The following is a 26655-nucleotide window of genomic DNA, read 5'->3' as shown; positions in this document are numbered from 1 at the left end:
ATGTGGCTCTTTGCGGTAACACAGTAAAAAATGTGGCTCTTGGTCTCTGACTGGTTGGCCACCCCTGGTATAGTATGTCAAATGAATTTATTAAAAAGTTATATGTCAAAAGAATTCCTAAAAAAGTCATAGTATAGTATGTCAAATGAATTTATTAAAAAGTTATATGTCAAAAGAATTCCTAAAAAAGTCATAGTATAGTATGTCGAAAAAAGCAATGAATAGTATTGGCATATGTCGAAAAAAGAAATTGTATCGTACCTCAAAAAAGTCACAGTATAGTATGTCGAAAAAGGTCATTGTCTTTGTCAAAGAAACGTCAGGCGCCATCCTGCACGAAAAGAAAGAAGAGAAAACTGTCCCACAATTCCTGGCGGCAGCACAATTTAAAGTGAATCCCCATTTGGCCGATTTAACAATTATTTTCATAGTCATGTACTAATAGATTCATGTTGCTAAATATAAGTGGAACGTAAAAAACATTTTGTATTATTGTATCCATATTTATTTATTTCAAACATGCTTCAAATAAGTGTAAAACTAAACAAAAATAACAAATAAAATAAACAGTAAATATTAAAAAAATTCAAACAAAATATATTATTAAGTATTACATGTTCAAAAAGCAGTAGAAAGAAATACATTCATACCTCATAACTCAAGAATTATCGTATAAACCTTTGCGACTGAAAGCCGAATTTCATTTTTTTATTCCAACTTTGGTAATGAAGTAATATTGGGATGTACATGTTTAAGATGACATAATACTTTATTCCATGGCAGGGACATATGCAGTGACAGCTGCAATGGGGAAGAATCAATTATAAAAGACAAGATATAATTAAACAGAAGAAAGCCAAATATAACTAAATGGTTGATTTCACAATACGACCATAGTAAATACTGATGTTAAACAGTTTCACCTCTTTTACATTATACATGCAATTAGAACCCTGATCCAGCTGTTCATGTCGACTGCATGACTGCAAGTGGAAGAAGCACTTCTCTTCGATGTAGTTTCACCGTCAGCCCAACATCGGTTACATCCTCAGTCCTCCTAATATTTTCCTAGATCCATTCTCCCCCTTGAGGTCATGACCTTTTCCATTGAGATCAATAAAAATAGGTTAGGAAAAGACAGCACACACACATCTGATGCCAAAAAGAAGCAGCCACGCTGTAACAAAAGATTTTCTTTATTAAATGGATATTTACAGCACATTCCTGGATCAAAACAGCAAGTCGTTATCTCTTCATATTGAGAACTTTTCATTTACCAAAAAAAAGAAAAAAAAGATTTACAACAGGTGTGCTTCAATTTCCAAAATGTTTTAAAAGCCTCTCGAGTCCTCGTTCTCAGTCTTAAAACACAACTTTGTGCCTAAAGACACTTCACCTCCATCACTAGCTCTACTCACACAATCATTAGATTACAAAAGACCCCAAGACGGTCTATAAAAAGGTATCCATAAAATCCATAGCTTGAAAAAGAAAAATCTTAAAAATGATAATTCTATGTGTGTGTTCTTATGTAGATAAATCCAGATTTCAAATGAGTCCAGCAGCTTCAGAACATCTTCAACAGAGACCTGGAGGAACGTCCCAAAAGCATGTTTCAGTATATTAGCACAGATTAGTCTTTGGCTGCATTTACATAGATCAAAATAACTCATTTCCAAGACTTACACATGTATCGTAGTTCAATGCTTACTCGATCAAGTTGTAAAGGTCACCAACTATCCTCAAGCCTCAAAAAGGTGAATGATGGACTCTAATACGAGCTACTTTTGAAATGTGGCAGTATGACTGAACAAATCTCAGATTAGTTTGTAGACGGCAACAATAAAATTAAATGGGACTTCCTCACAAGGTCCAGTTCATGAAACATAAACAGACAAATAAAAAAGAAAAGGCTGGCAATATCAGCACTGGAGGTGGGATTTGACTCTGCAGTGGCAATATCAGTGTGTGTATTCATTCTCATGTGATAATTCTGCAATATGTGCATTCAACTTTCTTTACTTTGGCCGCGTCGTCAACAAACCACAAAAAAAAAAGAAAGTATAAAAACTGCAGCAAGGCGTCAAAAGTGTGAAGGAAATAAAATCAGGAAAAGAAAAGATTAAAATCAATCCTGGCCTGATTAACACCACTGATCCAAACCCCACAGAGCAGATGACGCTTCACATACTGATCAGTACGAGCACAGCTGTGATAGAAGGCCCATGCATAACATGCATAATTAATAATCAACACCCCCTAAAAACAAAACACTGCATCGCATCAGGTCAAACGACTTTTCCTAATGACTTCGTGTGTCAACAAGTATACAGAAAGAAAAGCAGGAAGTAGTATGTATGTATGTATGTATGTATGTAAGTATGAAGAGTCCCTGAGAACCAAGAGGATTTCTTCTACAATGCATATTTAACGAAGACATTTCACCCAACCAGACGGAGCTCAGTGAACAACCACAGGAAATAAAACCAGCATTCTCTATTTCTAAGAGTTGAAACCAGGCGATAGAATATCCTTCTCTGGGGAGACATTTGTACTTAGTTTTTCCTTTAACTACACGATCAGTGAACGAGCGTTTATCACCAAACAGGGTTCCTTTTAGACGATCCAGAAATGTTACCACGTTCCATGATCCATGCGATGTTTAGCTAGCTGATGGATTTAAAAGCCAGAGCTGAAAAATAAAATAAAAGCTGTCATAACAGTTTGAATTGAAGTGTGCTGAATAGAGCACTGATATATTGATTCAAAGATATAAGACTTAAATCACTTCTGCTAAGAAGAGGAATCAACCCATGAAATCAACCTCTTTTGCACCCGAAGAAGAAAAACACAAATTATCCCAGAATGCACCTCACTCTTCTAGCCACACCAGTAAACGCACTGTACAGCGACTTGTCGGCTCACCAACACGCTGAAGTTAACACAAAACTACAAAGACCGGGTCACATGACACATTCTGATCTCAACAGAAGAGGTGAAAGGTCAGCTGAATTCTGTCCTTCAAAAAAGGTTCGAGTGAAAAGAAACATTCACACTGATGAGGTTTTGATCAGAGATGCTGAGTCAGGCTTTAAAACAGCAGCTTAAAAAGGACACACACACACACACACACACACACACACACACACACACACACACACACACACACACACACACACACACACACACACACACACCATCACTCAGAGACTTTAGCCGCCTCAAAGTTGACAGCCAGCTTTCTGTGCTTCCTCTTGGAGGAGGAGCCGGGGGTGTGGCCTGTCGCTGGGACATTTTGCCGAGGGGGCGTGTGCGGTGCTGCCGGCGTTTCTGCCAGACCGAGGCTCCCCGGGGAGTGGTTGCTGTTGGCGGCGTACTGGTGCGGCTGGTCGAAGTTACCGCCCTGGGGATCCCCCTGAGCCAGTGAATGGCCGAAGGGCTGGTTCTGGGCTCTCTGTGATTGGTTTCTGGACACAGTGTGGGCGGCGCTGTAGAACTCTCGAGTGTCCTGGTTCTTTTTGTTGGCCGAGACTCGCTTCTTCGTCACCTGTTCAGGTCCCAGGACAAGAAAGGGTGGGTTACCATGACTGTAGCATTAGGGGCTGTTCACACCAAGACGCATCACTACGGGCGCCGCCGCTTTTATGACTGACAACGCTTCTATGACGTAGCTTCTATGACGTAGCTTCTATGATGCGGTGAGCACGACCTCGGTGTGATCAGCGCCTGCTTTCAGAAGGAATACGTTCATACGTGTACATCTACTAACCTGTAACGGAATAAACTGGTTGTGTGAGCCGATTGGCAGCGTTGCAGGCTGGGGGGGGCGGGCGGCACCAGGGAAGGTTCCCGCTGGTCCGAAGAACGGCTGGTTCTGGTGGTGGTGAGGAGGCAGAGGCATTCCCCACAGGGGGGCAGGGCCGAAACCCTGCGGCAACAGCAAACCACCTGGAGAAAAGGTTAAAATGTATTTATTTATCTCAAGAAAATACAATAAAAAGGTTAACCAAACAAATAAAGTGAGATGTGACTTTGACTTGAATGTTGCACAAATTGTAGACAAGAAATTTCCAAAATCCTACAAAAATAAGTCTTTGTAAAAGCTGTGATATATGGTGAAGGCGATACTTCAAACAACGGCTATGGAATTGTAGATATGTTCCTGATATGCAAGAGAGGAAGACTGACCTTGTTGGTTGAAGACGGGGGGCATGGGTCCTAAGGGTGGGGGTCGGATCTGACCCATCCCTGGGTATAGAGGAGGAGGGAGGGGGAAGCCAGGCCCCACTGAGTTCTACAGATGAGACAGAGATGCTTCAACTGTAGGTGTGAACTAGAACACCTGACGAACAGCTGCTCAGTGGACAGCTGGTCTCAAGCCAAAGCTTTCCATAGCTTAACTCAGGGGTCCCCAAACTTTTTCCTGTGAGGGCCACATCACTGGACCTAGGGCCCGATTATGGGGGGGGGCGACTGTTGCATCGTGCGCGCGGATCGGGGCGGAACACCGCCGTGCGCGATACAGAGAGCAGGGGAATTGAAAACGCGCGACCATGTAGTGACAGACATGACATGCCGGCGTGTAAATAAATTAAGCACAAGTACTCGTCCTTCAAGCTCTCGTCTCTCGGCTCTTCTACTTCTTCTACTCTTCTACAGGGTGCGCGCATGACAACTCTCATCTCGTTCGCCCCCTGGTGGTTGGCTGATTCAGGAAGCGTTTGATTTGATATGTAGCAGAGCACGTATTTTAAACGTTAATATCGCAGACGATCACGCTCATTTACTCGTGGCAGCCAAAATCGTGATCGCGATTAAAATTCGATAAATTGTGCAGACTGAAAAAAAATCATAATGCGTCTCTGGTATTGTTCAGGGGGCCGGACCAAATGTGGAGGAGGGCCGCATCCGGCCCGCGGGCCGTACTTTGGGGACCACTGGCTTAACTGGTTACTTGTTAATATTCTCTCTCTCTTTCTATTCTTGGAGTATCCACACGCTGAGAGGTAAGTGAGAAGAAAAGTCTGATCTAAATAGTTGTTTATGACTTAAGAACAGGTGAAGATAATAATCAGATAACTTTAAGGATTTTAACCTTAAAGTTCTGGGAGTTTTTGGTGCGCATGCCCTGTAAATCAGGAACAGGCAGAAATACTTTTTTAGTGGATACTTTGGTACAAAGCGAGTGTTAAAACTGATTCATGAGCCGCTATAAAGGAAGCCCCATCTCTTGTGAGCTACATGTCCAATTAATCCTCTTCATCGCCCTGAGACAAAAAGCTACAATAACACATTCAAATAAAATGAGAAGCCTTTAGGATGTTATCAAATGGTCTTCTTACTGAATTTAAACTCACTTCTGTTCATTTTTGATAACTAATTCAGATAGAAATATCTCATAAAAGGAACATATATTTTGAGTTCAAAAGATCAAAACATGATTGCTGACACACCCACGAATTATTACAAGCACATACTCTCTCACTGACATTATCAGTGTGTGTGTGTGTCGTACCAGTCTCTGCAGGGCAAAGAAGGCAGCTTTCTCCATGGCATCGTTTTCTGATTGGCACTGTGGACCGTGAACCATCAACCCATTGGACAGCTTCACCTGACACACGACTGCCCGGCCCTGTGGAGTGAGAGGGGCGTTAGTGCAACCATGTAGGTGTAGATCTGCACCATGCAGGTACATAAAACTCGCACAAACTACAACGTTTTTGCAGTAGAGTGCAGATCTCGGCCAGGTGTGCCTGCAATGACCACTGCCGTTATGATTGAATGAATTGAACCCACAATTGGCTAAACCCCCGTTTAGGCTGCAAGTGTATTACACTTGTTTTTCATTCGCACCGCTCACACTTCGGATACACTCATTTTAATCTAAGCAGATGTCTGTGCAGGCATATGTTTTTAGGCTTTGAGTTCAAAATACTAGTGTAAATGTGAGGTTGATGCCGAATGAATAACTGGCTGGCCTCAGAGCAGCTGCAGTGCTTCCCCTAGGTTTACAGCTTGGGGGGGGGGGGGGGGGGCTACGCGCAGGAGAGCGACTGTTGCGGGCCGGCCGCCCCCCCCCCCAATAACATGGTAGGGGAACACTGAGCTGTATGTAGTTCTGTTAGCCGTTTGCTCATTTTTATTGTTGGTGTTTATTTGGTTAAGTGTTTTCTCCCACTCGCCTGCAGCGATATCAAACTGTGAGTCAATGCAACCAGAAGAGATCCTTGAGCATGCCGTCATAAATGAGCTCCCACAACATGATGTGGTCTGGTGCTGCGGACAGACCCATAGACGCACACACACAACCTGGCAGAGATAATAATAAATGTGTGTTGCAGAAGACGAACCTGTCTACTGCCTATGTAGCTGAAATCGGGTGGAGCCATTCCCAACCCCACACAGACACACGCCAGCTCCGACACCTTACTGGTCAGCACGGCGCTGGAGAGGTTGGCAGAGCCGGCCAATGGGGGGGAAGCTATCACAGCGGAGTCACCGTGGGGGGCGCTCATGTTTGCTGCTGGAAGGAGAGAACAATGGGACAAAAGGGAGGGCGGGAACATGGATTAAGTTGTACACAGACTCTACTGGGTTTGTACATGTGGTTGTAGTACATGTACCTGTGGTGTGGTACTTGGTAGTATTTGGTTACTTACCTAGTTTCTTGGACGAACGTCGCCTGCTGTGCTGCTGGCTGCCGGTGTCAGCGGCCTCCTGGGAAGAAGGACTTCCTGTTCCAGCGCCGTCAATCTTTAGCATCTCCTTCAGCATCAGGGTTCCCTTCTGCACCGATCAAACAATCATATCATTACTTATTTAAGAACTTCAGTTCTCGTGACGTCATGAACGGTGATATAACGACAGGATAGACATTAAATGATGCTACGCATGTTCTTGAGGATTTCAAGGACCTAAAATGAGTCTGTGACAATTTATCATAAAAGTAAAAAGTTTAAAAACTAAAACACTAACAATTCAGATGTAAAAATCAGGATAGAGTAGAAATAACCATTGGTCTCATGGAGCACATTGTTGAAGAGGCTTGAACAAAGTATCACCAGGGGTTATTGTTAGATTTTCTAATTTAGTCTGTTAAGTGTGTAGGACGGACACACACACACACACACACACACACTTAATTTGCTCACTCTTTGCATGCCTTTGTTTGTGAAGTGTAACTTCAATAGGCTTGGCTGTAGATGATTTTGTGGAGGAAGAAACACCGCTATCATTTTTAATACTTTAAGACCAATAGGCAGAGTGGTATGTCTAATTTTGAAATTAGATATTTTCCTTGGACCGTTTTTATTTTTCACTTTTAAAGGAAGGTTCTTACTCCTCCCAAATACCTTCTTTGTGTACCACACGACTGCATCACAAGAAGAACACTGTGATCTTAAGCGATCTCCGCCTGTGACACTCACCATGGCGAAGGACTGCGGGGACAGCGGGCCGTCTGATTGGCTGCTGGGTGCTGGTGGATGAGCAGGAGGGGGAGGAGTCTGCTGGCTACCCGTGGAGATCTTCAGACTGGCGATCAGCTCCTCAAACTCAGATGAAGCCTGAGGGGGAGAAATATGTGAAGATTCCACCGTAGATATAAATCAGTAGATGCAACATTACGTGTATGTTTACAATCACATTCAACGAGTCAGTCCAGAGTAGATTTAGGTTTAGTTTTGTCAAACTGAAAAAAGTTAGTAAAGTAGGTGACTTGACCAGCTGAGTTCTCAGTCAAAGTTAGCACAGATTGCTAGCTCTCAACAGCATTGATCTGTTAGCTGAACAGATCAAACATAAACAGCTAACAGTGCTTACTGCTAGCTACGCTAACTTTGCTCAGAGTCAACGCCACATGTTCACCACATCTAACTAACCCCAAATCAATCCAAGCATTACTGATCTCCATTCAGTAAAACTAGTCAAATACAACCCACGTCTTCAACAGGTTCAGTAATCCAGTCGGAGAAAGGACATTTCGAGAAATGAATTTTTTGGAATGATCATCATTGTGACGAGTCCATCAGGAGTTCTGCTGAAGGCGTTAATCTTTCCAATCAAAACTGTATTCATTAAAACAACTCATTTACAGTCAGCGAGGCTCTTCAACCTCTCCTTCTTATCAAATCAAAACCATGTTGGTTGACCGGAAATTGTGACAAAATTTTTGACATAAATGTTTGACCGTAGATGCATTTGTGTCTGATTGTAACGGCCTGCCTATAGTTCAGAATATTTAATCTATTTGGGATCTCTGCATAAAATATATTCCTGAACGAAGAATACCAAAGAAGGTTTTCACATATTAACTTCAGACAAATTAAAACAATTAGTGTCTGCAATATAAAATGCACAATTATGAGATGAAGATCATCATGATTGAAAGCAGGATGTGTTATATAATTTAAATATAAATCTTTGGGGTTTTTTTGTCATTCAAGACTGTCTCACTTTCACCATACTTTCCAATTACAGTAAGTTCAAAACTGGAGCCATATATCATAAAGAACAATAGGTTCAAAAGAGTGTGTGTGTGTGTGTGTGTGTACCTTATTGGCTGTGTTCTGTGGGGGGAAAAGGGAGTTGGCGTCTTCATTTTTCTTCAACAGTCTGATTCCGGTAACTGGGGCCTGCAAAGACACATTCACACACATGTAAATATAACATATCTGCATCCAATACAATCATGCAAATACAGCTCAGTGAATACACAAACACACGTAGATATACACAAACCATCTATGGATCTCTAGTCCTACAGCAGTCTTTATAAATAGATATTGTTCCACACATCCGGCTCAGAGCCGGTGACCTGACATGTTGCAGTGTTGTGCTTCGAGCATTCACTGACGTGTGTACTTACGGCTTTGTTGGACTGCTGGTTATTCCCCTGTTGGACAAGTCCTTCCTAGAGTTGGAAACACACACGGTTGTTTTTATTTGGTGCTTTAACACTCAGTAACATCTTTAAGAGACGGTCCATTCATTTAAAATCCCACAGAGACAGAAACCTTTTCAATTACTTGTTTATCAGCACAGCTGTACTTGTCACAGCTGTAACTAGCTGCGTATGTCTTGACCTTCACCTGTGTGGTTCTGGTGAGCACTTGTGCTGCATAGCTGATACAGACTGAAAACACGCTGCTACGGAAACTAATCATCTTAAGGTAAATAACGGTTGGTGTTAGTGTTGTGTTTCATCTATGGAAGCAACATTATGTTCCATTTGATTAATAAAATATGCCCACATGCTACACAATATACAATGATCTCATGGAGAAAATCACTGCTCGCAAGTTGCAAACCGTCAACCTTAACGAAGAATAAAAAACACAAGTTACAGAGAGGGCCAGCACCATGGTGCCATATTAGTCTTTTGTCATTCTCAATATTAAAAACAAAACACATACATTGTGCCAATGAGCAGGAGGCTTGAGAGGAGGACCAGAGTTCTGCAGAGACTGCCACACGTTATTGTACTCCTGCAGAAGTGGAGAGACACACAAAATAAGAAGATGCATACATTTGTAAGATCACATGGTTAAGACCCTCCGCTTACCTTGGCCTGTTGTTTCTGGATGGGACCCTTAGAGGGAGAGCTCCTGTTGCCCTGGGAGGCGGCCTTCACCCCACTGTGTTTGTTGTTATGCTGCAGGAGTGGAGAGGTGGAATAGAGAAAGACAGAAGAAGGAAATGGCGAGGTGAGACACAAAATAATACATTTAAAAAGTGTGCTCCGTTTGTGTGGGGCCGGGCTCCACCCTTACCTGTGTCGGTGTAAAGGGGGAACGTGGCGAGTGGTTCAGACCGGGCGGCTGCCGTTGGGAGTTGAAGTTGGCGGCTGTGACCGGCTGAGGTTTGACGATGGCGGTGAGTTTGTGGGAGGTGTGATCCACTCGCGCTCCGTGGGAAAGGTTAATGAGAGCGCAGGGGGGGAGGCGGTAACCACGAGGGGACGCACACCTGAAGAGGGAGGAGTCATATGTCTGCGTCACAAATCATTCTGGTGTAGAGGGGGAGGCTTTTACTTATATACCAATATATTACACGACTCTAAGCAAGTCACACTGCAGATGGGATTACCTGATGTCGAGACCTCCAGCAAATTCTTCATCAAAGAACACTTCGTAGAGAACCTCTGCCTCACGCTCCGCTGAAGGCACAAAGAAAGACATAATGTAAAGGTGTGGGGATTCTTCATCGTGTCTCCTTTAGATCATGGACGTTGTAACAGTATGAAGAAGTCCTAACCTCCTTTGACGCCGATGACGGTTCCCCTGAGCCCCAGTGGGACGGAGAAGCTCTCCCTGGTGTTGATGACTCTGTCGAACAGGCGATACTCTGAATCCGGGTCTGGAACCACCCCCTGCTGCTGCGCCAAGGGCTACACACACACACAACAAAATGGAGAACACAATTAAAATACGGAATATCTGTGTTCCACTCATTCCACCCAAAATGTAAGTGTTACACCGTCACAGCATCATCAACTCAGTGACGTCATTGTTGCTTTGACTAATAGTTAACACGCAGGAGACAAGCTCGTTATTAAATGTGCAACACTGGTGGAAAACGTACAATGTGGTCACATTTCCTCTGGGTGGCACCAAAGGAGCGTGTGCCTGTAAATGCTGAGCTTCATTGGTCTACATGTGTTTACAATACAACATACATGGCCTTCAATACAAGGCCAATAATAATAATAATAATAATAATAATAATAATAGAAATAGTGGGGATTTACCAATATACACATATGATACATACGACATTCAGGCAAAAAGCACTCACCCTGAAGAGGAGATGAGGCTTGACTGTCACACGGACCTTCTTGGTGCTCTTCTTCACCTGAGAGAGTGAGACAGAGAGAGGGGTGAGTTCAGCGAGTTCACACCTCTGATGGAGGAGGCGTGCTGTAGTCTGAGCTCATTTAAAATGTGTGTCAACGTCACCTTGGCTTTCTCCACCGCCTCCTCGATCCTCTCCACGATGGCAGAGTCCAGCACCTGTAGGTCACATGACGTCCTGCCGATGGAGCTCACCGGGTGACCTTTCAACCACGAAGTGATCTCAGCAACCTTCTCCGCCCTGTGGGGGGGGGGGGGGGGGGGGGGGGGGGGGGGGGGGGGGGGGGGGGGGGGGGGGGTCAGTATTAAGAGATCAATAAGTGCCCCCGTCCTTTCAGGGAATAACCAAGTTACAATTTGTTCAAACTGAAAAACGTTCAATAGAGGTACAGCAGGGAGAAATGAGCTGAGCTTATTTAGGTTGCAGTTCCTCCATTTCTTTATCTGACAGACAAATATTTAGGTTTTTCCTCATTTCCATGCTGCAATTTATATCATTATGTACCCCAAAATCACAACAGCTATAACAGAATACTACAATGTGTGTGTGTGTGTGTTTACCCATTCTGGTCCTCTGCAGGCCAGATGTCATCTTCATAGAAGACATCGTCGTGACTGTATCTGGACACTAAGTTGAATACTTCAGAAAATCTAGAAAAGCATTAAAAAAACAGTTTCAAATGTTGAAATATCAGAATCAGAAACCGTTTTTTTGCCAATACAAGGAATTTGTCATGGCGGGTGGTGCATAACAATAAACAATAGCATTAAACAATCAACACAGTGAGAGAAATAGAAACTATATAAAATAAAGTGCACAACAAACAGATAACAGGACTATAAACAAGTATGATGAAGTGTTATGTAAAGTGTCAAGTGTGTTTAAATGAAGAAACAGAGACGGGATGTGCAGGGGAGTGACTGCTAGGAAACCGTGGGGATGACAGAGTCAGTGGGGGTCCCGGACTTTGTTGATGAGCCCAACTGAAGACGGGAAGAAACTGTTCATGTGTTGTGAGGTCTTGGTCCTGATGGACCGCAGCCTCCTGACAGATAGAAGGGACTCGAACAGTTTGTGTCCAGGGTGAGAGGGGTCGGCTACAATCTTTCTTGCTCGCTTCAGGGTCCTTGAAGATGCTTCTCACCAATGTTGAAATGGTTGTTTATTTGATAATTGTAACGTGTATGTTTAAAAGCTCTCCTTTGAAACTCTATAGACTAAGTTCATCAGACAACAAGTGCTCTTGTTGTCTGATGACGAGGGGGGAGTCACACAGGGTGATAGGGGCAGGTGGGGCTAGAGCATTTTTTTACTAAACATGTTTCACCTGTATGCTGTTTTAGAGTGTAAAAAGTTAGAACAAAGACTTGCGTACAACCAGACTTCAGTGCTGCTACCACACTCATCCAACTCAAGACAGTTCCAGTTGGAATGTATAGAGTGGGTTGGTATGAGGTACGTATCCATAGTGGGTAATGAAGCCGTTATCTTTGCTCTGTTCAAAACCTGCACATATACTGTGGATGTTTATACGCTGCTGTTTCTCCTAACAGATATCTACTGTAGCTAAATACACTGACTCTGGATTAGTAGCTCATAAAACCCACTTCTAGAAACTAACTATCCTTCCATGTTTTTTTGGTTTACCTGTCAAGGTATTCAGCCAGCAGTTCCTCCACAGCAGCAGAGTAGAGCCACTCCTTTTCGGTTCTCTTGGTGTATCCAGGAACCTCCTCGTTCTTCTTGTTGAACTTCAGGTTGAGGCCAACGTTAGCTTTTTGCTCCCCACAGGGGCTGAGAACAGTGAAGGGGAAACATTGGTGCACACCAGGACAGCAGGGAAAATACAGTTCTGATCAGTGGAACTAACAAAACCCTTTACTCCACCGCAAAATGCACAACAGGCAGTTGTTTTAACTACAAATATGCCTCTGCCAAACAGTCATGTGGCAGTTTACATGTCTGTCCAAAAGGTCCTCAATTTGATCCCATCGGGCATCTGTCATCTGTCCAAAAATAAGACTCTTATGGTTTCTGCCTGGGAGAGTGACGGTAGCTATCTCCAATCTAGAATGGTTACTTCAGATTTAAACAGGCCATGAAAGTGTAAATTCTTACATATTAAGAAAAAGAAAAAGCAGATGTAAATGTGAAAACAGCAAAAGGTAAATCTTGTGTGTCCTAACTTGAACCACTCACTTCTTCTTAGAGCCTCTGCCGATGAAGATGCTTCCTGAGAAGCGGGACACGAGGTAGCTGGTGACGCCAAGACGAGATGCCAGAAAGTATCCGGGACTGTACTTCACACAGTACTTCTGCAAAACAAAAACATGTGAGGCACAAATGGAAAGTCTTCTCACAATCGACACCATTTCTCAAAGGAATCACATGACAGACTCTTACATGCTGATTCTGGATCAAGGGCTCCAGCTCTGGCTCGTGCGGCACATTGAAGATCACTCGCACCCGGCCGTCTTTAATGACGTCGCTCGAGTCTTGAACCTGTTGGAGTAATAAGAGACATGGTGATTCAGGGGAAGACATTTCGATAAGCCAACGCGTCGCTTTCCACTAGTTAAAAAGTGCTGTGAGCGGAGCAGCACTTACCTCGCCCACGGCGCCGTAGTACGGGTTCCCCACCATGAAGACTGTGGTCGCCGGAGGAAACAGCTCATCTAAGCTCTTGAAGCAGGTCAGAGACGAGTAGAAGGCCTCGATGTCCTGAAGAGACCACAGCAAACGAGGAATATGAGTCTTCAGCATTATCAGTCAACAAGATGTCTATGTGAATGTGCACCAATATCAATATCCCTCATTCTACTGTGTCTCTATAATAACCACAATATATCATCGGCTTTCAGATAACACTGCTCACATAATTGGTAGGACAGGATATTTTAAGCCTCAACAATTGACGTTTAACAGATTTAATGGATAGAACATCTTGAAGTAAACTTAGTGGAAATAACTACCTAGGAAATAAAAACAATTAATATATTATTACAGCCAGTGAAAATGTGTGATACATCTGGAATCAATATTAACACTTGCCCATACATTTTTTTAAAGAAAATTAAAATATAGAGTAAAAAATATACAATATTTCCTTCAAACAAGAACCATCTCCAAAATCAAACCAATCATCTCCCACGCTGACCTGGAGAAATTATTCTTGCTTTTATCTTCTCAGGACTTCAGTACTGTAACTCTGTCCTCTCTGGTAGTGACCTAAAGTCACTCTCTCTCCTCCAACTATCCTCCTACAGCCATCAGGGTAGGTGAGCTTGTTTTAGGCATCAGGGCAGCTCGGCTTTGGAACAGCCTGACAGTAGAATCAGCAATCTCTTCAAAATCACTTTTTAAAACACATTTTTAGACTGGCTTTTATGTGATGTCGTCTTTTTACTGCATTTATTCTTTCTTGAGAGTTAGCACCTCCAAATCTGAGGCCATGGTGCTCTGCCAGAAACCGGTGGATTGCTCCCTCCAGGTGGGGACGGAGTGCCTACCTCAAGCGAAGGAGTTCAAGTATCTCGGGGTCTTGTTCACGAGTGAGGGTAAGATGGAGCGGGAGATCGACAGGCGGATCGGTGCGGCTGCAGCAGTAAAGCAGGCGCTGCACCGGACCGTCTTGGTGAAGAGAGAGCTGAGCCGGAAGGCAAAGCTCTCAATTTACTGGTCGGTCTACGTTCCTACCCTCACCTATGGTCACGAACTCTGGGTCGTGACCAAAAGAAGGAGGTCACGGCTACAAGCGGCCAAAATGAGTTTCCTCCGTAGGGTGGCCGGGCTCAGCCTTAGAGATAGGGTAAGGAGCTCGGACATCAGGAGGGAACTTGGAGTCGAGCCGCGACTCCTTCGCATCGAAAGGAGTCAGCTGAGGTGGTTCGGGCATCTAATTAGGATGCCTCCTGGACGCCTCCCATTGGAGGTTTTCCAGGCACGTCCAACTGGGAGGAGACCCCGGGGAAGACCCAGAACACGCTGGAGGGATTATATCTCCCAGCTGGCCTGGGAACGCCTCGGGATCCCCCAGTATGAGCTGGAAAATGTTGCGGGCGAGAGGGAAGTCTGGGTCAGCCTGCTTGGCCTGCTGCCACCGTGGATAATTTGGCTTTACCGTTTGGTTTTCTGTGGTTATATCGTCTTGTATCCTGCTTTTGTTTTTTTGTTTTTCATTCATGGCATGAAGTGGGAACTCTTGGGGAGTGGTTGTGGAAAACACCACAGCTACCGAGTGTGTCAGTCAGGGATTAGACTACAATCTCTCCCTCAACCAGGTGTTCTGGTGTTTTTTTAAACATACTGGTGCTGAATTGGTCACATCTGTGTGTTCATATCTTGTGTATGTGTGTGTTCATGTGTGCGCATACCTTAACCACGGTCTGGAAGGCGAAAGGGAGGACCTGCTTGGCCCACTGTTTCTCAAGTTCCACCACCCCGTCGGCTTTGGGGACGTATTTTCTTCCCGTCAGCAACTGGCCGTACAAAACCACCGACGTGTCATTCACCATGATGCCTTTCCTCTTCACGAAACTGGGAAGAACAAAAATCACTTTAAAGAATGGAATCGCGTGAAATAAGAGCGGAGAGGTCTCGCTTTATCTTAAGATCAGGAACGAACGGGTCTTATGATTTAACTTGAAACCGTGTTCATGGAGACTTACTGTTCAGTGACTCCCTGCACGTCCTTCACCCAGTCCTTCTGCTCCTTGTCAAACAGACGGGTGACTTTGGTGGGGGGGGGAGTGGAGGGCCTGTCGTACACTCTTTGGACACCGGGTGGTTCCTCCAGACAAAACCTGCACAACAGGGCCAAAGATTTCCCTGAGCCGACTCTTTGCACACATACAGAGAGGAAGCCTGTGCTAGCTGAAGCCAAGAAGACATGCTGCTGTATTCAGTGGTTGTGGTCCAGGTTTCACCGGCTGATATTTTAATGCTTTTCTGTAGAATTTGGAAATGTCTAGAAGAGCCTCTTTTTCAGCAAAGCACAGCGATATAGTGGGGGTTTGTCTTTTTCTATCAACATACTCGTTCATTTCAGTTGTTATTGACTGAAAAAACACCGCTTTCTATCAAATCACAGCGACGCTACCAAAAGATATGGTAAGAACTCCATTCACTGATAATTAATACGTTTGTAGACAGATAATTACACAGAACTAATTCTTACTTGACGTCTCCATCCGACACCGCAATGATGCGAGCTTCCTCTAGATGAGGCCAGTTGACAAACACCGACTTCCCCAGAACCTTTGCAGCAACATCATCACAAACCTGAGGAGACAGAGAGGGAAATCACTTCATCGAGGTTTTTCATGAAAACAACAGTAGCATCATGTGAACAAACTGACGTTTGAAGGGTTAAAATCATGAAAGGAATGAATTACTGGTCCTTATGATCAGGACTGATGTTGATAAGATTGTTTTTATCAAAAAATAGAATGCATCAACATCAATGGTTGGTGTTAATTTCACATATTCCAGAGTGTGCGAGAAGAAAACCTTGCATTTAGTGTGCAGAAAATAATGTAATAAAAAGCAACAGAGGCATTATGTAAACAAACATGAAGACTTAAGATTCTGATAATGAATGAATATTTGGGAGGTATGATCAGGACAGAAGTTAGTTAAAATATGTAAATCAGTGTAAAACAATATTAATATATAATGTAAAATCAGACAAAAGCTCACCGGCTCTCCTTCTTGGCTGGGGAGGATATTCAGCATCATGTTCTCCCCTCTGCTGCTCTGCTGGAACACGACCACCCCGCTCTTCTTCTTGAGAAACTACAAGTGAGTGAGCCCATGAACAAGAGAGCGACAGACAAAGACCAAAGGGAGAGAGAGACAATAAATAAATAGCTCCTTTAGACCTGTGTTGGGGGCTTAACCTAACCATCCAACACACACACACTGTTAGAGCGCGCGCACACACACACACACACACACACACACACACACACACACACACACACACACACACACACACACACACACACACACACACACACACACACACACACACACACACACACACACCGTGTGTTTGATGTGCTGCAGTGTGGGGAAGCCACAGAAGTACAGAGCTGAGCGGTCGAAGCGTCTGCTGACATGGTCCAGCCGTACCTGCCAGGCGTCCATAGGGATGTCTGTTTTCCTGTAACACACAAACGATACAGTCAGGCTGCATGTGCAGTAATCGGGTGAACTGGCTGAATAGGTTTTCTATGGTTGTGTGTGAAAGCATGCACCAAAAAAAAGTTATTTCCTGAACCTGCAATGTGACGGGAAACCCGTCCAACATGTCCATTTAGCGCTGACATTTAAATTCTAAAGTAGCATTTGAATGCTGCGCACCTTTTCTCATTTCTATTGATGAAGTTTCAACCTGTTTTTTCTGCACAGTTGCAGATAAAGATCAGGCTACACTAATATCAGTCGTATTTAGGGCTGTGCTGAACATTCAAAGCTTCTATTGAGGTTTATAAATTAAAATCCACAATTTGAATGAAGTGGTTCACGGGATTAAATGATTATGTTTATGAGATCTACTTTTTTTAAAGATACAACTCATCAGTGTGCAGCAGATAGAGAAGACCACAGTGACGATGTTTTTAAAAGGCTACATGTAGATGAATTACTTAGATAAAAACATGTTGCGGATCCATCTTTTTAAAATCACGTTTGCACTTAACAACTAATGTTTGGATAACGCGTGTCAAACTATTCTACACAGCAACCAATACAATCTGAACCAACACCAGTAAAATACTAAATCAGTGTTTCCCCTTCATAGTTCCTTGAATTATGAGCTCCGGTGCTTAAAATGCTGATTAGGATCCTAATGTGAACGTTATAGATGAAGCTTGGAACCATTCGGTGCAGCTCTATTAGTATTAAAGTATTTAATAATAATAAAGTATTAAAGTGTCCATAGTCCAAAATCGATTGAAAAAAGATGATGTAATAATTTCCAAAATTCACAACATGTTTTTACTGACCAAAGATTTCTGCTTCAACGAGGCTGGTTTAAGGCAGCGCCACCAACGCCAAGTATCCTCCCTTCACCCCAAATTTAAAAAGTAAAAAGAATCTCATTTTGTCCTCGCCACTTCAACCAATCTCAAAAATGTGTGTGTGTGTGTGTGTGTGTGTGTGTCTACCTGACGTGGCAGTGGACGATGTCGGGGAACAGCTGGGGCAGGTTGGAGACGTACGAGCAGTCTTTTTCTGCGTCGTACGAGTAGACTGCACATTCTATGTGACGGTTCCTGGCCTTCTCTTCTTTAGTCATCTTGTCATTAAAGGGCTCCATGGCTGCTAGTAGGCACCTCTGTCCAATAAACACACAAATGAGTATGCCCTTTCAACATAATTGTGTGTGTGTGTGTGTGTGTGTGTGTGTGTGTGTGTGTGTGTGTGTGTGTGTGTGTGTGTGTGTGTGTGTGTGTGTGTACCTCATCTATGAACGGAATAAGAACCACAGCCTCCCATTCCTGCAGCTTGCCATTGAGGTCTGTTTTAAAGTCAAGTGGGTAGTACTCAATGATGGGGGAGTTTTCACTGGTCATCAGGTGCTGTGACATCAAAAAAACAATAAATGATCACCATTTTTATTTCACCTTTGGATCGTGCACAAACGTACATGTTTGCATTGTGTGTGAGAGAGTGAGTGCGTTACCCTGTAACTCTCAGGCAGCAGCTCCTTGCTGGCAGCAGGCAGGACGGCCAACAGCTGCTGGAAGGGCATGAAGGGTTTCGCAAGGTCAAAGGTCAACTTTAACCCCGATATGTTCTTGATGTCCGACAGGAAGGGGGCGTAGTGGTAGGGGTAGTACCTGGAGAGACAGGCACACAGTATTTACATAGAGAACAAAGTGAAGGGAGATCTTATTAATGTTTATGCAGGACGGGGGTTTGGCATTGGTATTCGGGTAAGGTACGAAGGAATCACAGCAATTATAAAAACACAAGGTGACACGTGAAGAAAGCAGCTCTCACCAGCTCCAGGACTGAACCCCGTGGTAGTAGTAGTGGAGAATCCACTGGATCCCTTCCACGTAACACTTGGCCTGCTTGGCTAGAAACTCACTGCAGAGGAGAGAATATTTTAGGGTTGATGTGTGGACATATTCTAAAAAATATGTCCATTCATTTCTCACACTCTTTTCCTGACCTGCTGAAGACGAGTAAACTACACAAGCACCTACCAATCAGAATCAGCTTTATTGGTCATGTATGCGTACGCACACAAGGAATGTGACTTTGATTATTCTTTAATATTTGATGTACCAGGATCACTCTACTAAGGTATATATGGAGGAGCTGAGAGGAGACTTATTTTCTAATGGTGGTCAACATAGTTTTTGTTTCTGTGTTTACGACTTCAAAAACAGGTGAAAAAAGTGTTGTTCGTTATATATATTTGTATCTGTAAGAACAGGTGTCTTTTGATTTCTTCATGCACTCGCTAACACAAGGTACAGATATTATGTGTTATTAAATGGATTTAGTCCCACTTAGAACATGGGGTAGTGGTGCATTTCAGCCTCTTGTGGCCACGATGAGTATTACAACAACAAACCCTATTTTGTTATATTTATACTATTTACATTTACGTTTTCACCTATTTTAACACATGGAAAATAGAGAAAGTCACTTTTTAAAAAAACTTTTAAAAGTGCATGGAACTTTTTCACCTTTTATGAAGACTTAAACAGGAGTAGAAATATTTTACTGAGAAAATGTATCAGCAGAACTTTATTTCTTCCTTACTTCTCAGGGCTTCCACACATTAAATATTATTGTGCTGAAAATGGGACTAGCTTACTGTGAGACCCTCTATAGAGACCAACACAACGAAATGTATTCCCATTTAGTTTGAAGCTCAATGGCCAGTGTGGTGTGTGTTACTTTTGGATATTTACATTTTTCTGTTTGTCTATAATCAGCGAGTCCTAGATGTGAGTGTGTCTTGTTTGTCTGTGTGCTGTATGTGTGTTTGTCTGTACACTTACTCAGACACCACATCCACTTCCATCTTGGACATATAGTAGGTGCGCTTGTACTGTCTGAACTCGGTTTCAAACAAATCCTCCTCCTCTTCCTCCTCGTCACCTTCTCCTCCCTTTCCTTCTCCAATCACTCTTCCCGACGAGGTAGAATCCTACACACACACACACACACACACACACACACACACACACACACACACACACACACACACACACACACACACACACACACACACACACACACACACACGGTATTACTCACGAGGACACAACAATGAATGAATGTTGGGTTTTAGAAACATTTGGACATGACAGCAGACCTTCTTGTTGGAGTCTCTGCTGGCAGCTTCCTTCTCTGCTGCCAGGCCGGCCGCCTCGTTCAGATACTTGTTACCGACTTTGCTCTCAAACCACTTCAGGTCCACAAAGTTGTCACTGAAATGTTCCCGGTCGAACTGGAGGAAAGAAGCAGAGAACAGATGTAAAGTGGTTTCTCCACTATACGTCATCATGGAATAGCTCATTTCACACCAACTTTGTGATGAACTTCTCTGCAGACTGAACTACTTCTCTAAGTGGTACGAGACAACGTCTTTGCATTACTTTATCAATAAGAAGTGACTGCTGATTGCACAATGTAATGCTGTAGAATAATGACACCGTCTGTCCCTTTAAGCTTCTATTTCATTACGCAATTCTGTCTGCCACCGAGGACGACGTCCCGAGGAAATCAAGTCTTGACTTACGGTCCAAAGCCGTAGAAAACTAAATACAGGGCGTCCAAACGTCACTAAGATGTCATACAGAGGTTTGCATATTGGTGACATCACGGGGCGTTCATTTGCATAATGCTTAGCGGTTGTGTGCATTGCAGAGAGGAAGAGCTGTGGACTGAAAGCACTCTGAGCAGAGTTGGAATGAAATTGAATACAAAATATATTGAATATTGTTCTTCTTTCCCCCTCGTGGTCTGAATAAGTCGCTAGCAGTCGGAAAAGAGAACCCGGATTGGATCACAGATCTGGTTGTCTTTGTGAAAGTGGCGCCAACAATAGGAACTGTTGGAAAACTGGTGCCTTTCTATACAGTTGACCTCACTTAGTAAATACATGATTCAGAGCCAAACTAAATGAATATGAATTATTGTAAGAGGCTGAAGTTTAATGGATTCAGGACTTTCTTGCCTACTCATCATAATAAGAAGTGAATCAGTGTTGTCTCACCTCAGCAAGCTTCTCCATGTATTTCTCAAAGTTTCTCAGGTTCAGGTGGCCGTTCTCATTCAGATAACCTGAGTCACAAAACAGGAGTCCGTCTGGGTTTTTCTTACATGCGGGTTATACATTATAGACATAAACATGTTTCTATATTACGACGATTAGACCAAAATGAATACTGAAATATAACAAAGACTACGATGATCATTTAAAACAAGTAGGACGTCTCACCTCCCATAGTGGGCAGAGCCCTGATGTAGGTCTTGTAGAGCAGCGGCAGAGCATCGTGACTGATGTGAAGGTGGGGGAGGTGAGGGATGAAATCGTTCCCCACTAGGAAGCCCATTAGGATCCAGTCATCTATGATTCGCTCCAAATCATAATCAGAACCGATCTGATTCTGTGAACAAACACCCATGAACATCATCAGAATACAGAGTAGATAGAACACTGGACAGAAACATCTATTGAAACCTTCCCAGACAGTGAAAAACAATGTTCACACTAATGGTGTAAGTGTGTGTGAGTGTGAGTGTGAGTGTGAGTGTGTGTGTGTGTGTGTGTGTGTGTGTGTCTCACCCTGAGCTCAGAGAACTCGTAGTCGATGTACTCCCTCATCAGAGACAAGTGAAGCAAGTGAAAAGTTGTCTCCTCTGGAGCCGTTATCCTAAAACAGAAAAGGGTCCACAGAGAAGAAATGAAACTGGTGGAACATCACAGAACACAAACAACATATGGGGGGAAAAAACATGAAATAAAACCATTGAGAAAGGGAGACTGAAGAGAACCTTTTCTGGTTCTTCTTTCCTCCGAAGCGGACCTCTTCTCTGAGCAGGGAGAAGTTTGGCTCGTGGCTGGTCAAACCCAACATGATCTAGGACACAGAGAGGGAGACGGCGTCAGCACCCATGGGAGGCTTTGAGCAATGATGCACACCCTCATCTAAGGGATCAGGAAACCCTACCAGGTCAGCATCCAGCCCATACAGGCAGTGTCGGGTGTTGGGGTCGTGACCCGGCTCGGTGTTCTCGGAGCGAATGAACTCCATGATCTTGTGCTCTCCCTCTCCCGGAGTCTGTGGGAAGAGAAATGCAAACGTAGAACGAGAGACATTGAAAGCTGTAACAGAAAGACGTGAACTGATCAGCCGCTAACGCACCTCGTGACCAGACAGGTAGACGTTGACGTTCTGCCACAGCTTGTCGGTGGACAGCTTGTTGTGGACAAAATACTTGAGCTGCTCCTGGAGCCGAGCCATGAAGTCAGTGCCTGGAAGAAGGATGAGTGATTTAAAAAAAATGTCCGGTTGTCAGGGAAGTCACGTATATATTTTTTTTTTCCTCTCTATATTTGGGAAACATTTTCCTGTTAATGTAGATGGTTAGAAAAACTAATTTCCCGATGTGTGATGTTTGTTTTGTGTAAAGCTTCAGAGCCGTTCCTACCAGGAGTGATGCAGTTGGAGTCGAAGCGAGCCTCTGTGGGAAGCACCTCTCCTTTATCCACAGCTTTCTTTATCTTGTCTTCTGCTTCTTTGGCCGACCTAGACACACAGACACGGGAGAGAGCCGGTCAAACTCAGTCTGTAGTCGGGTTTCTTACATCTTTACCAAAGCAAATGTTGCAATTTCAGTCCTGCTGGAGGCTCATTGTGCCTCGTAGACCACAAAGCTCTCACAATTATACGACATGCATTTGCAAATAGAGTTGTCGTCTTGTTTAGATAACTAAAAGAGAGAATGTTCCATTTTGAAGACTTGAGAGTCAACATCACGGCGCAGACATGTTCATTAAAATTCTGTTTCTTCATTTGGCCATTGTAAGAAAAGAGAAGCTACTGCACGACCTACATTTAACAATCATGTTCAACTGTCTTTGAGATTGAGAGGAGGAGGATTTCCAGGTGAGAGGGCTGCAAGTTTATACATTTAAATATAGTATAAAAACCATTTCAAAATAATGTAATAGTAATATGAGGTGATCCTGTGTTTATAACAGGAATCTGTGTTAAACCTTTCAAAACAAAAGCCAGACCGGCACAACACTAAATTCAGGTCTGGAACAAGGTCAGGTGACCCGTGTTGACCCACTCTGGGTATCAGCATACACACAACCAGAGGAGAGAACTTCTCAGTGTGTCTGTCTTTCTTAAATCCCGCTCTACCTGAATCTCCGTCCTCTCTGCTGGTTCATCTTTGCTCTCGGTGCCACGCCGTCCACCGCCATGAAGAAGACCTTGCGAGGCTTGATGATCCTGAAGAGCACCTCCAGGTAATGGAAGATGTCTGCAAAGATTTTCTCCTCGGAAATGCGAAAGTGGACGTCCTCGTCGTTCGGGTGGGAACACTGGTGGATAATCCCATTCATGTCCAGATAGAGATTGTCAAACTCTGGAATCTGAAGAGGGAAACAAACAAAAGGAAAATTAAATGACGATGTATAATAAATCATAAAAAAAAGAAAAAGTATTCCTGTTAAGTGACCAATGTGTAAAATCTGTTCCTCGGCTGCCTGGAATAAATCTCTCAGCAGCAAACATATTTGCAGTTTGTTTTGTTGAACATAAGTTGGTTGGGATCCTTTACATCAGTGGTCACCAACCTTTTTAAGCCCAAGATCCCTGACCTCTGCCTTGGTGACCGGCAAGATCTACTTATTGAGGCGTTGAGAGAAAAAGACTGTCCAGACTGTACTTACAACTTGAGGCTTTTTATTTGGTCTAATTGTAATTGAATGAAATCAAACACTTTGGTCCAGCTTTCAAATTGATGTGACCAAGAACACACTAAATGACTTCATTTCAGTGCAACATAAAAAGGAAATTATTTGTTAACCGCACACAATATGAACAAGAAAAAACACATTTGCAATGAGCAGGCTGGATGAACTACCAATATTAACTGTTGTATTTATCAACTGACGTTACAACACAACACTGACACAATTCTCAGTCAGTGCAACTAATGTAAGTGCAGTTCAGCTCTGTGTCCCATCACAATGCCATCAGAAGTCATGTGACTCAAGTCAGTGTGATGGCTGTGACTGAACACTGTCTGTGAGTGCCTTGTAGTTCGGCTCATAAGCACAGACAACCAGTCTGAGAGGTGTCTGTCTCCTTACTCCTTATCCCTCACTCCCTACCCTGGTGTTCTCATGTTTCCTTACCTCCTCATCCCTCACCCCTACATTGCTGTTCTCATGTTTCCTTACCTCCTCATCCCTCACTCCCTAACTGTCCGTGCTGGATCTGTCCCCGTTGTTTTAAAAAGCTAAATAAGTTGTTAGCATGGCATTCACAAACATATTGCTGGAGATCTAAAAGCCACATCTCATATATATTGTGTTGATTACGATTCTATAAGTGAGCACTACATCACAGCCACGTATAAAGAAATACATTGAAGAAAATATATTTATGGAAAGATCGCATCAACCTGGATTCGAACCTGTCGAGCAAAATAGTAATAGATTCAAAAACGGCCGCGCTACGCGATCCGCCACTTTCATCTTACATGGTAACGCGCATTTTCTTGTAAGTCATTGATCATGTGCAGACCTCTACCTTCGGTAAACTATTGATGGATAAATCCAAAAGAAGAAAAGTCACGGAGGAAAATATTGTTTAATTCGCGTGGACGTATTAATTTGCTTTCACTGCCAACGATGCTGGCTTATCTGAATGCTTGATATGTGGCGAGAAATTTGACATCAAATAGCTTTTGCGGCTCCAGACACATTTGATTTGGTGGAAAATAGGGCAAAATGGCTCTTTGGATAGTAAAGGTTGCCGACCTCTGAGCTAGCCAAACCTGTCTGGTGCAGCTAGTAGAGAAGCTTCATGTTCTGCTTCCCTTTCCCGCTAGTCTGCTGTCTGATTGTGAGGTCAGGCTGATCTGGGATCAGCTCTTTAACTGCAGAATCTCCGCCAAACTTCTCCTCTCAAACGGGTCTTGGAGGAGCAGTGCTCGCCTGGCGCTCGCGCTCGCCTGGCGCTCGCGCTCGCCTGTAGAGACTTCTCCTGACGAGAACGCGCAGCTTGGGGCCAAATCGTTTTGGCCCCACTCTGAATCTATTTGAGGACGTTGATTTGCTAAATTGTATGTCACTCATTTATATCTTTAATCAGCAATTGGCTAAACTGCTCCATAGACCCGCCTCGGTAGGGCCCACTAGCTGCGCGTTTTGAGACGTGCAAACAAGCGGAGATGATGAGCAGACAGGCTGCAGACAAAATCCCCTTCAAAATAAAAGGACAGGATTTTCTTTTTTTTAAATTTATTTTGGAGATCGACAGGGAAAGTCTCCGATATTGACCTGTCGATCGCGATCGACGGGTTGGCGACCACTGCTTTACATGGAGCCATAAGTGAAAGGGTCAACTCATCTTTGGTCTCCTCCAGCCTGATGCAGACAAGGAATCTAACAACTCTCTCCCTGACATTCAGACCTATGTTGACATCTAGCTCAAGTAACAGAGGGGCACCAATTGACATTTAAGTTGTACAAACTGTTACTGTGTGGTGACCTTAAGTCCTTAAGTCTAAGACCTTAAGAGAAAGGAATACGACATATTTCAAACATCCATCGTCATCCAATACAAAGCTGCGTGCTTAACACGTTCTTTGTATTGTCGTAAACGAGTCAGAGCTGGCTTATGCAATGAGAGGGACACCGAGCAGCGTCCAGCTGATGAAACTGCTGCTCGAGCACTGAAATACTACCCGCCTTACTACACAGGGAACTAGGTCACTAAGGTTAACCCAGTGCCGCTAAAGTAGCATAAATAACGTAATGTATGTTTAACTAACTTCCCCCTTTAATATTAACTCGTGTAGATAATGGCTGACCGCAGAATTACTGCATTTTAAACAACCACATTCACATTGTAAAGCAGGGTGGCTGAAAACTAGATGGGAACTAGCGTTAGCTTAAGCTTCTACACTTTAAAGTTTGTCAGCTTAGCGGACTGTGAGGAGTTTATTGTTTTTCAGAATGTTCTAGACCAACAAAGACCTAAACCGCCCACTGATATCATGTTTACTTTCATTTACGTTGACCTGTGTAACGTTACACGTAGACGAAAGCAAACTAGTACGCGAGTTAGTGCTGGAATTCGATAAATAACGCTACGTCTTACTGTATTATGTGTAATTAAATAATGTAGTCAGAAGCGCAACGCAAGAGCTCTGTCCTGTCGCCAAGCAAAAACATTGGTAAGCTAATTTACGTGGAATAGAAATTCCACGGCCCGCGAACCTTACACTTAGCTCGCTGATAGCCAACAGCTAGCTAAGCTAACGCTGCGGCTATCAGCAACAGAGGCTTGTGAAGCTAACAATATTCCTCACTGGTTTCCTACCTGATGTTCCTTGACAACTTCACTGAGACAAGGATAGCGCTCCGAGATCCATCGGTAAAATTTCGGTACTCCCATCTTCACCGCGGAAGTCTCAACCTCTGGATGAAATCAGTAAACAGTCAAATCTGAAAGGAAAAACACTAAACACGGCCAAGGTTTCACTGGGTAACATGAGAACTTGCTATGAGTGGAGTCCGGTTTTGTTTCC

At 43.5% G+C, this 26655-nt stretch overlaps 1 protein-coding gene across 2 annotated transcripts; it reads right to left on the bottom strand.

Moving 5' to 3' along the window:
- Nucleotides 1-1178: 1178 nt before the first annotated feature.
- Nucleotides 1179-26655, bottom strand: xrn1 (5'-3' exoribonuclease 1). Of its 2 annotated transcripts, none has more exons than XM_079173391.1 (41): nt 26448-26655; nt 23253-23485; nt 22534-22631; nt 22248-22357; nt 22053-22163; nt 21877-21962; nt 21668-21755; nt 21320-21488; nt 21095-21162; nt 20192-20326; nt 19875-20023; nt 18859-18948; nt 18539-18695; nt 18315-18434; nt 18021-18190; nt 16897-17014; nt 16549-16644; nt 16028-16131; nt 15519-15653; nt 15225-15387; nt 13459-13572; nt 13255-13353; nt 13051-13166; nt 12499-12645; nt 11412-11501; nt 10956-11091; nt 10795-10851; nt 10255-10387; nt 10087-10156; nt 9771-9966; nt 9563-9652; nt 9414-9485; nt 8867-8911; nt 8553-8633; nt 7428-7565; nt 6660-6786; nt 6351-6523; nt 5516-5632; nt 4189-4294; nt 3770-3948; nt 1179-3547 (listed from the first exon to the last, which is right to left on the bottom strand). In XM_079173391.1, the coding sequence occupies exons 1-41, from the start codon at nt 26520-26522 to the stop codon at nt 3200-3202; spliced, it is 5109 nt and encodes a 1702-aa protein (XP_079029517.1). In that variant the 5' UTR covers nt 26523-26655; the 3' UTR covers nt 1179-3199. The 2 variants fall into 2 exon arrangements, with proteins under 2 accessions (XP_079029517.1, XP_079029518.1); XM_079173392.1 differs by having other exon boundaries at nt 6351-6520.

The sequence above is a fragment of the Pholis gunnellus genome (genome assembly GCF_910591455.1).
Source record: "Pholis gunnellus genome assembly, chromosome: 14".
NCBI lineage: Eukaryota > Metazoa > Chordata > Actinopteri > Perciformes > Pholidae > Pholis > Pholis gunnellus.
The sequence above is the reverse complement of the archived record's forward strand: the minus strand, read 5'-3'. Positions and strand labels throughout refer to the sequence as shown.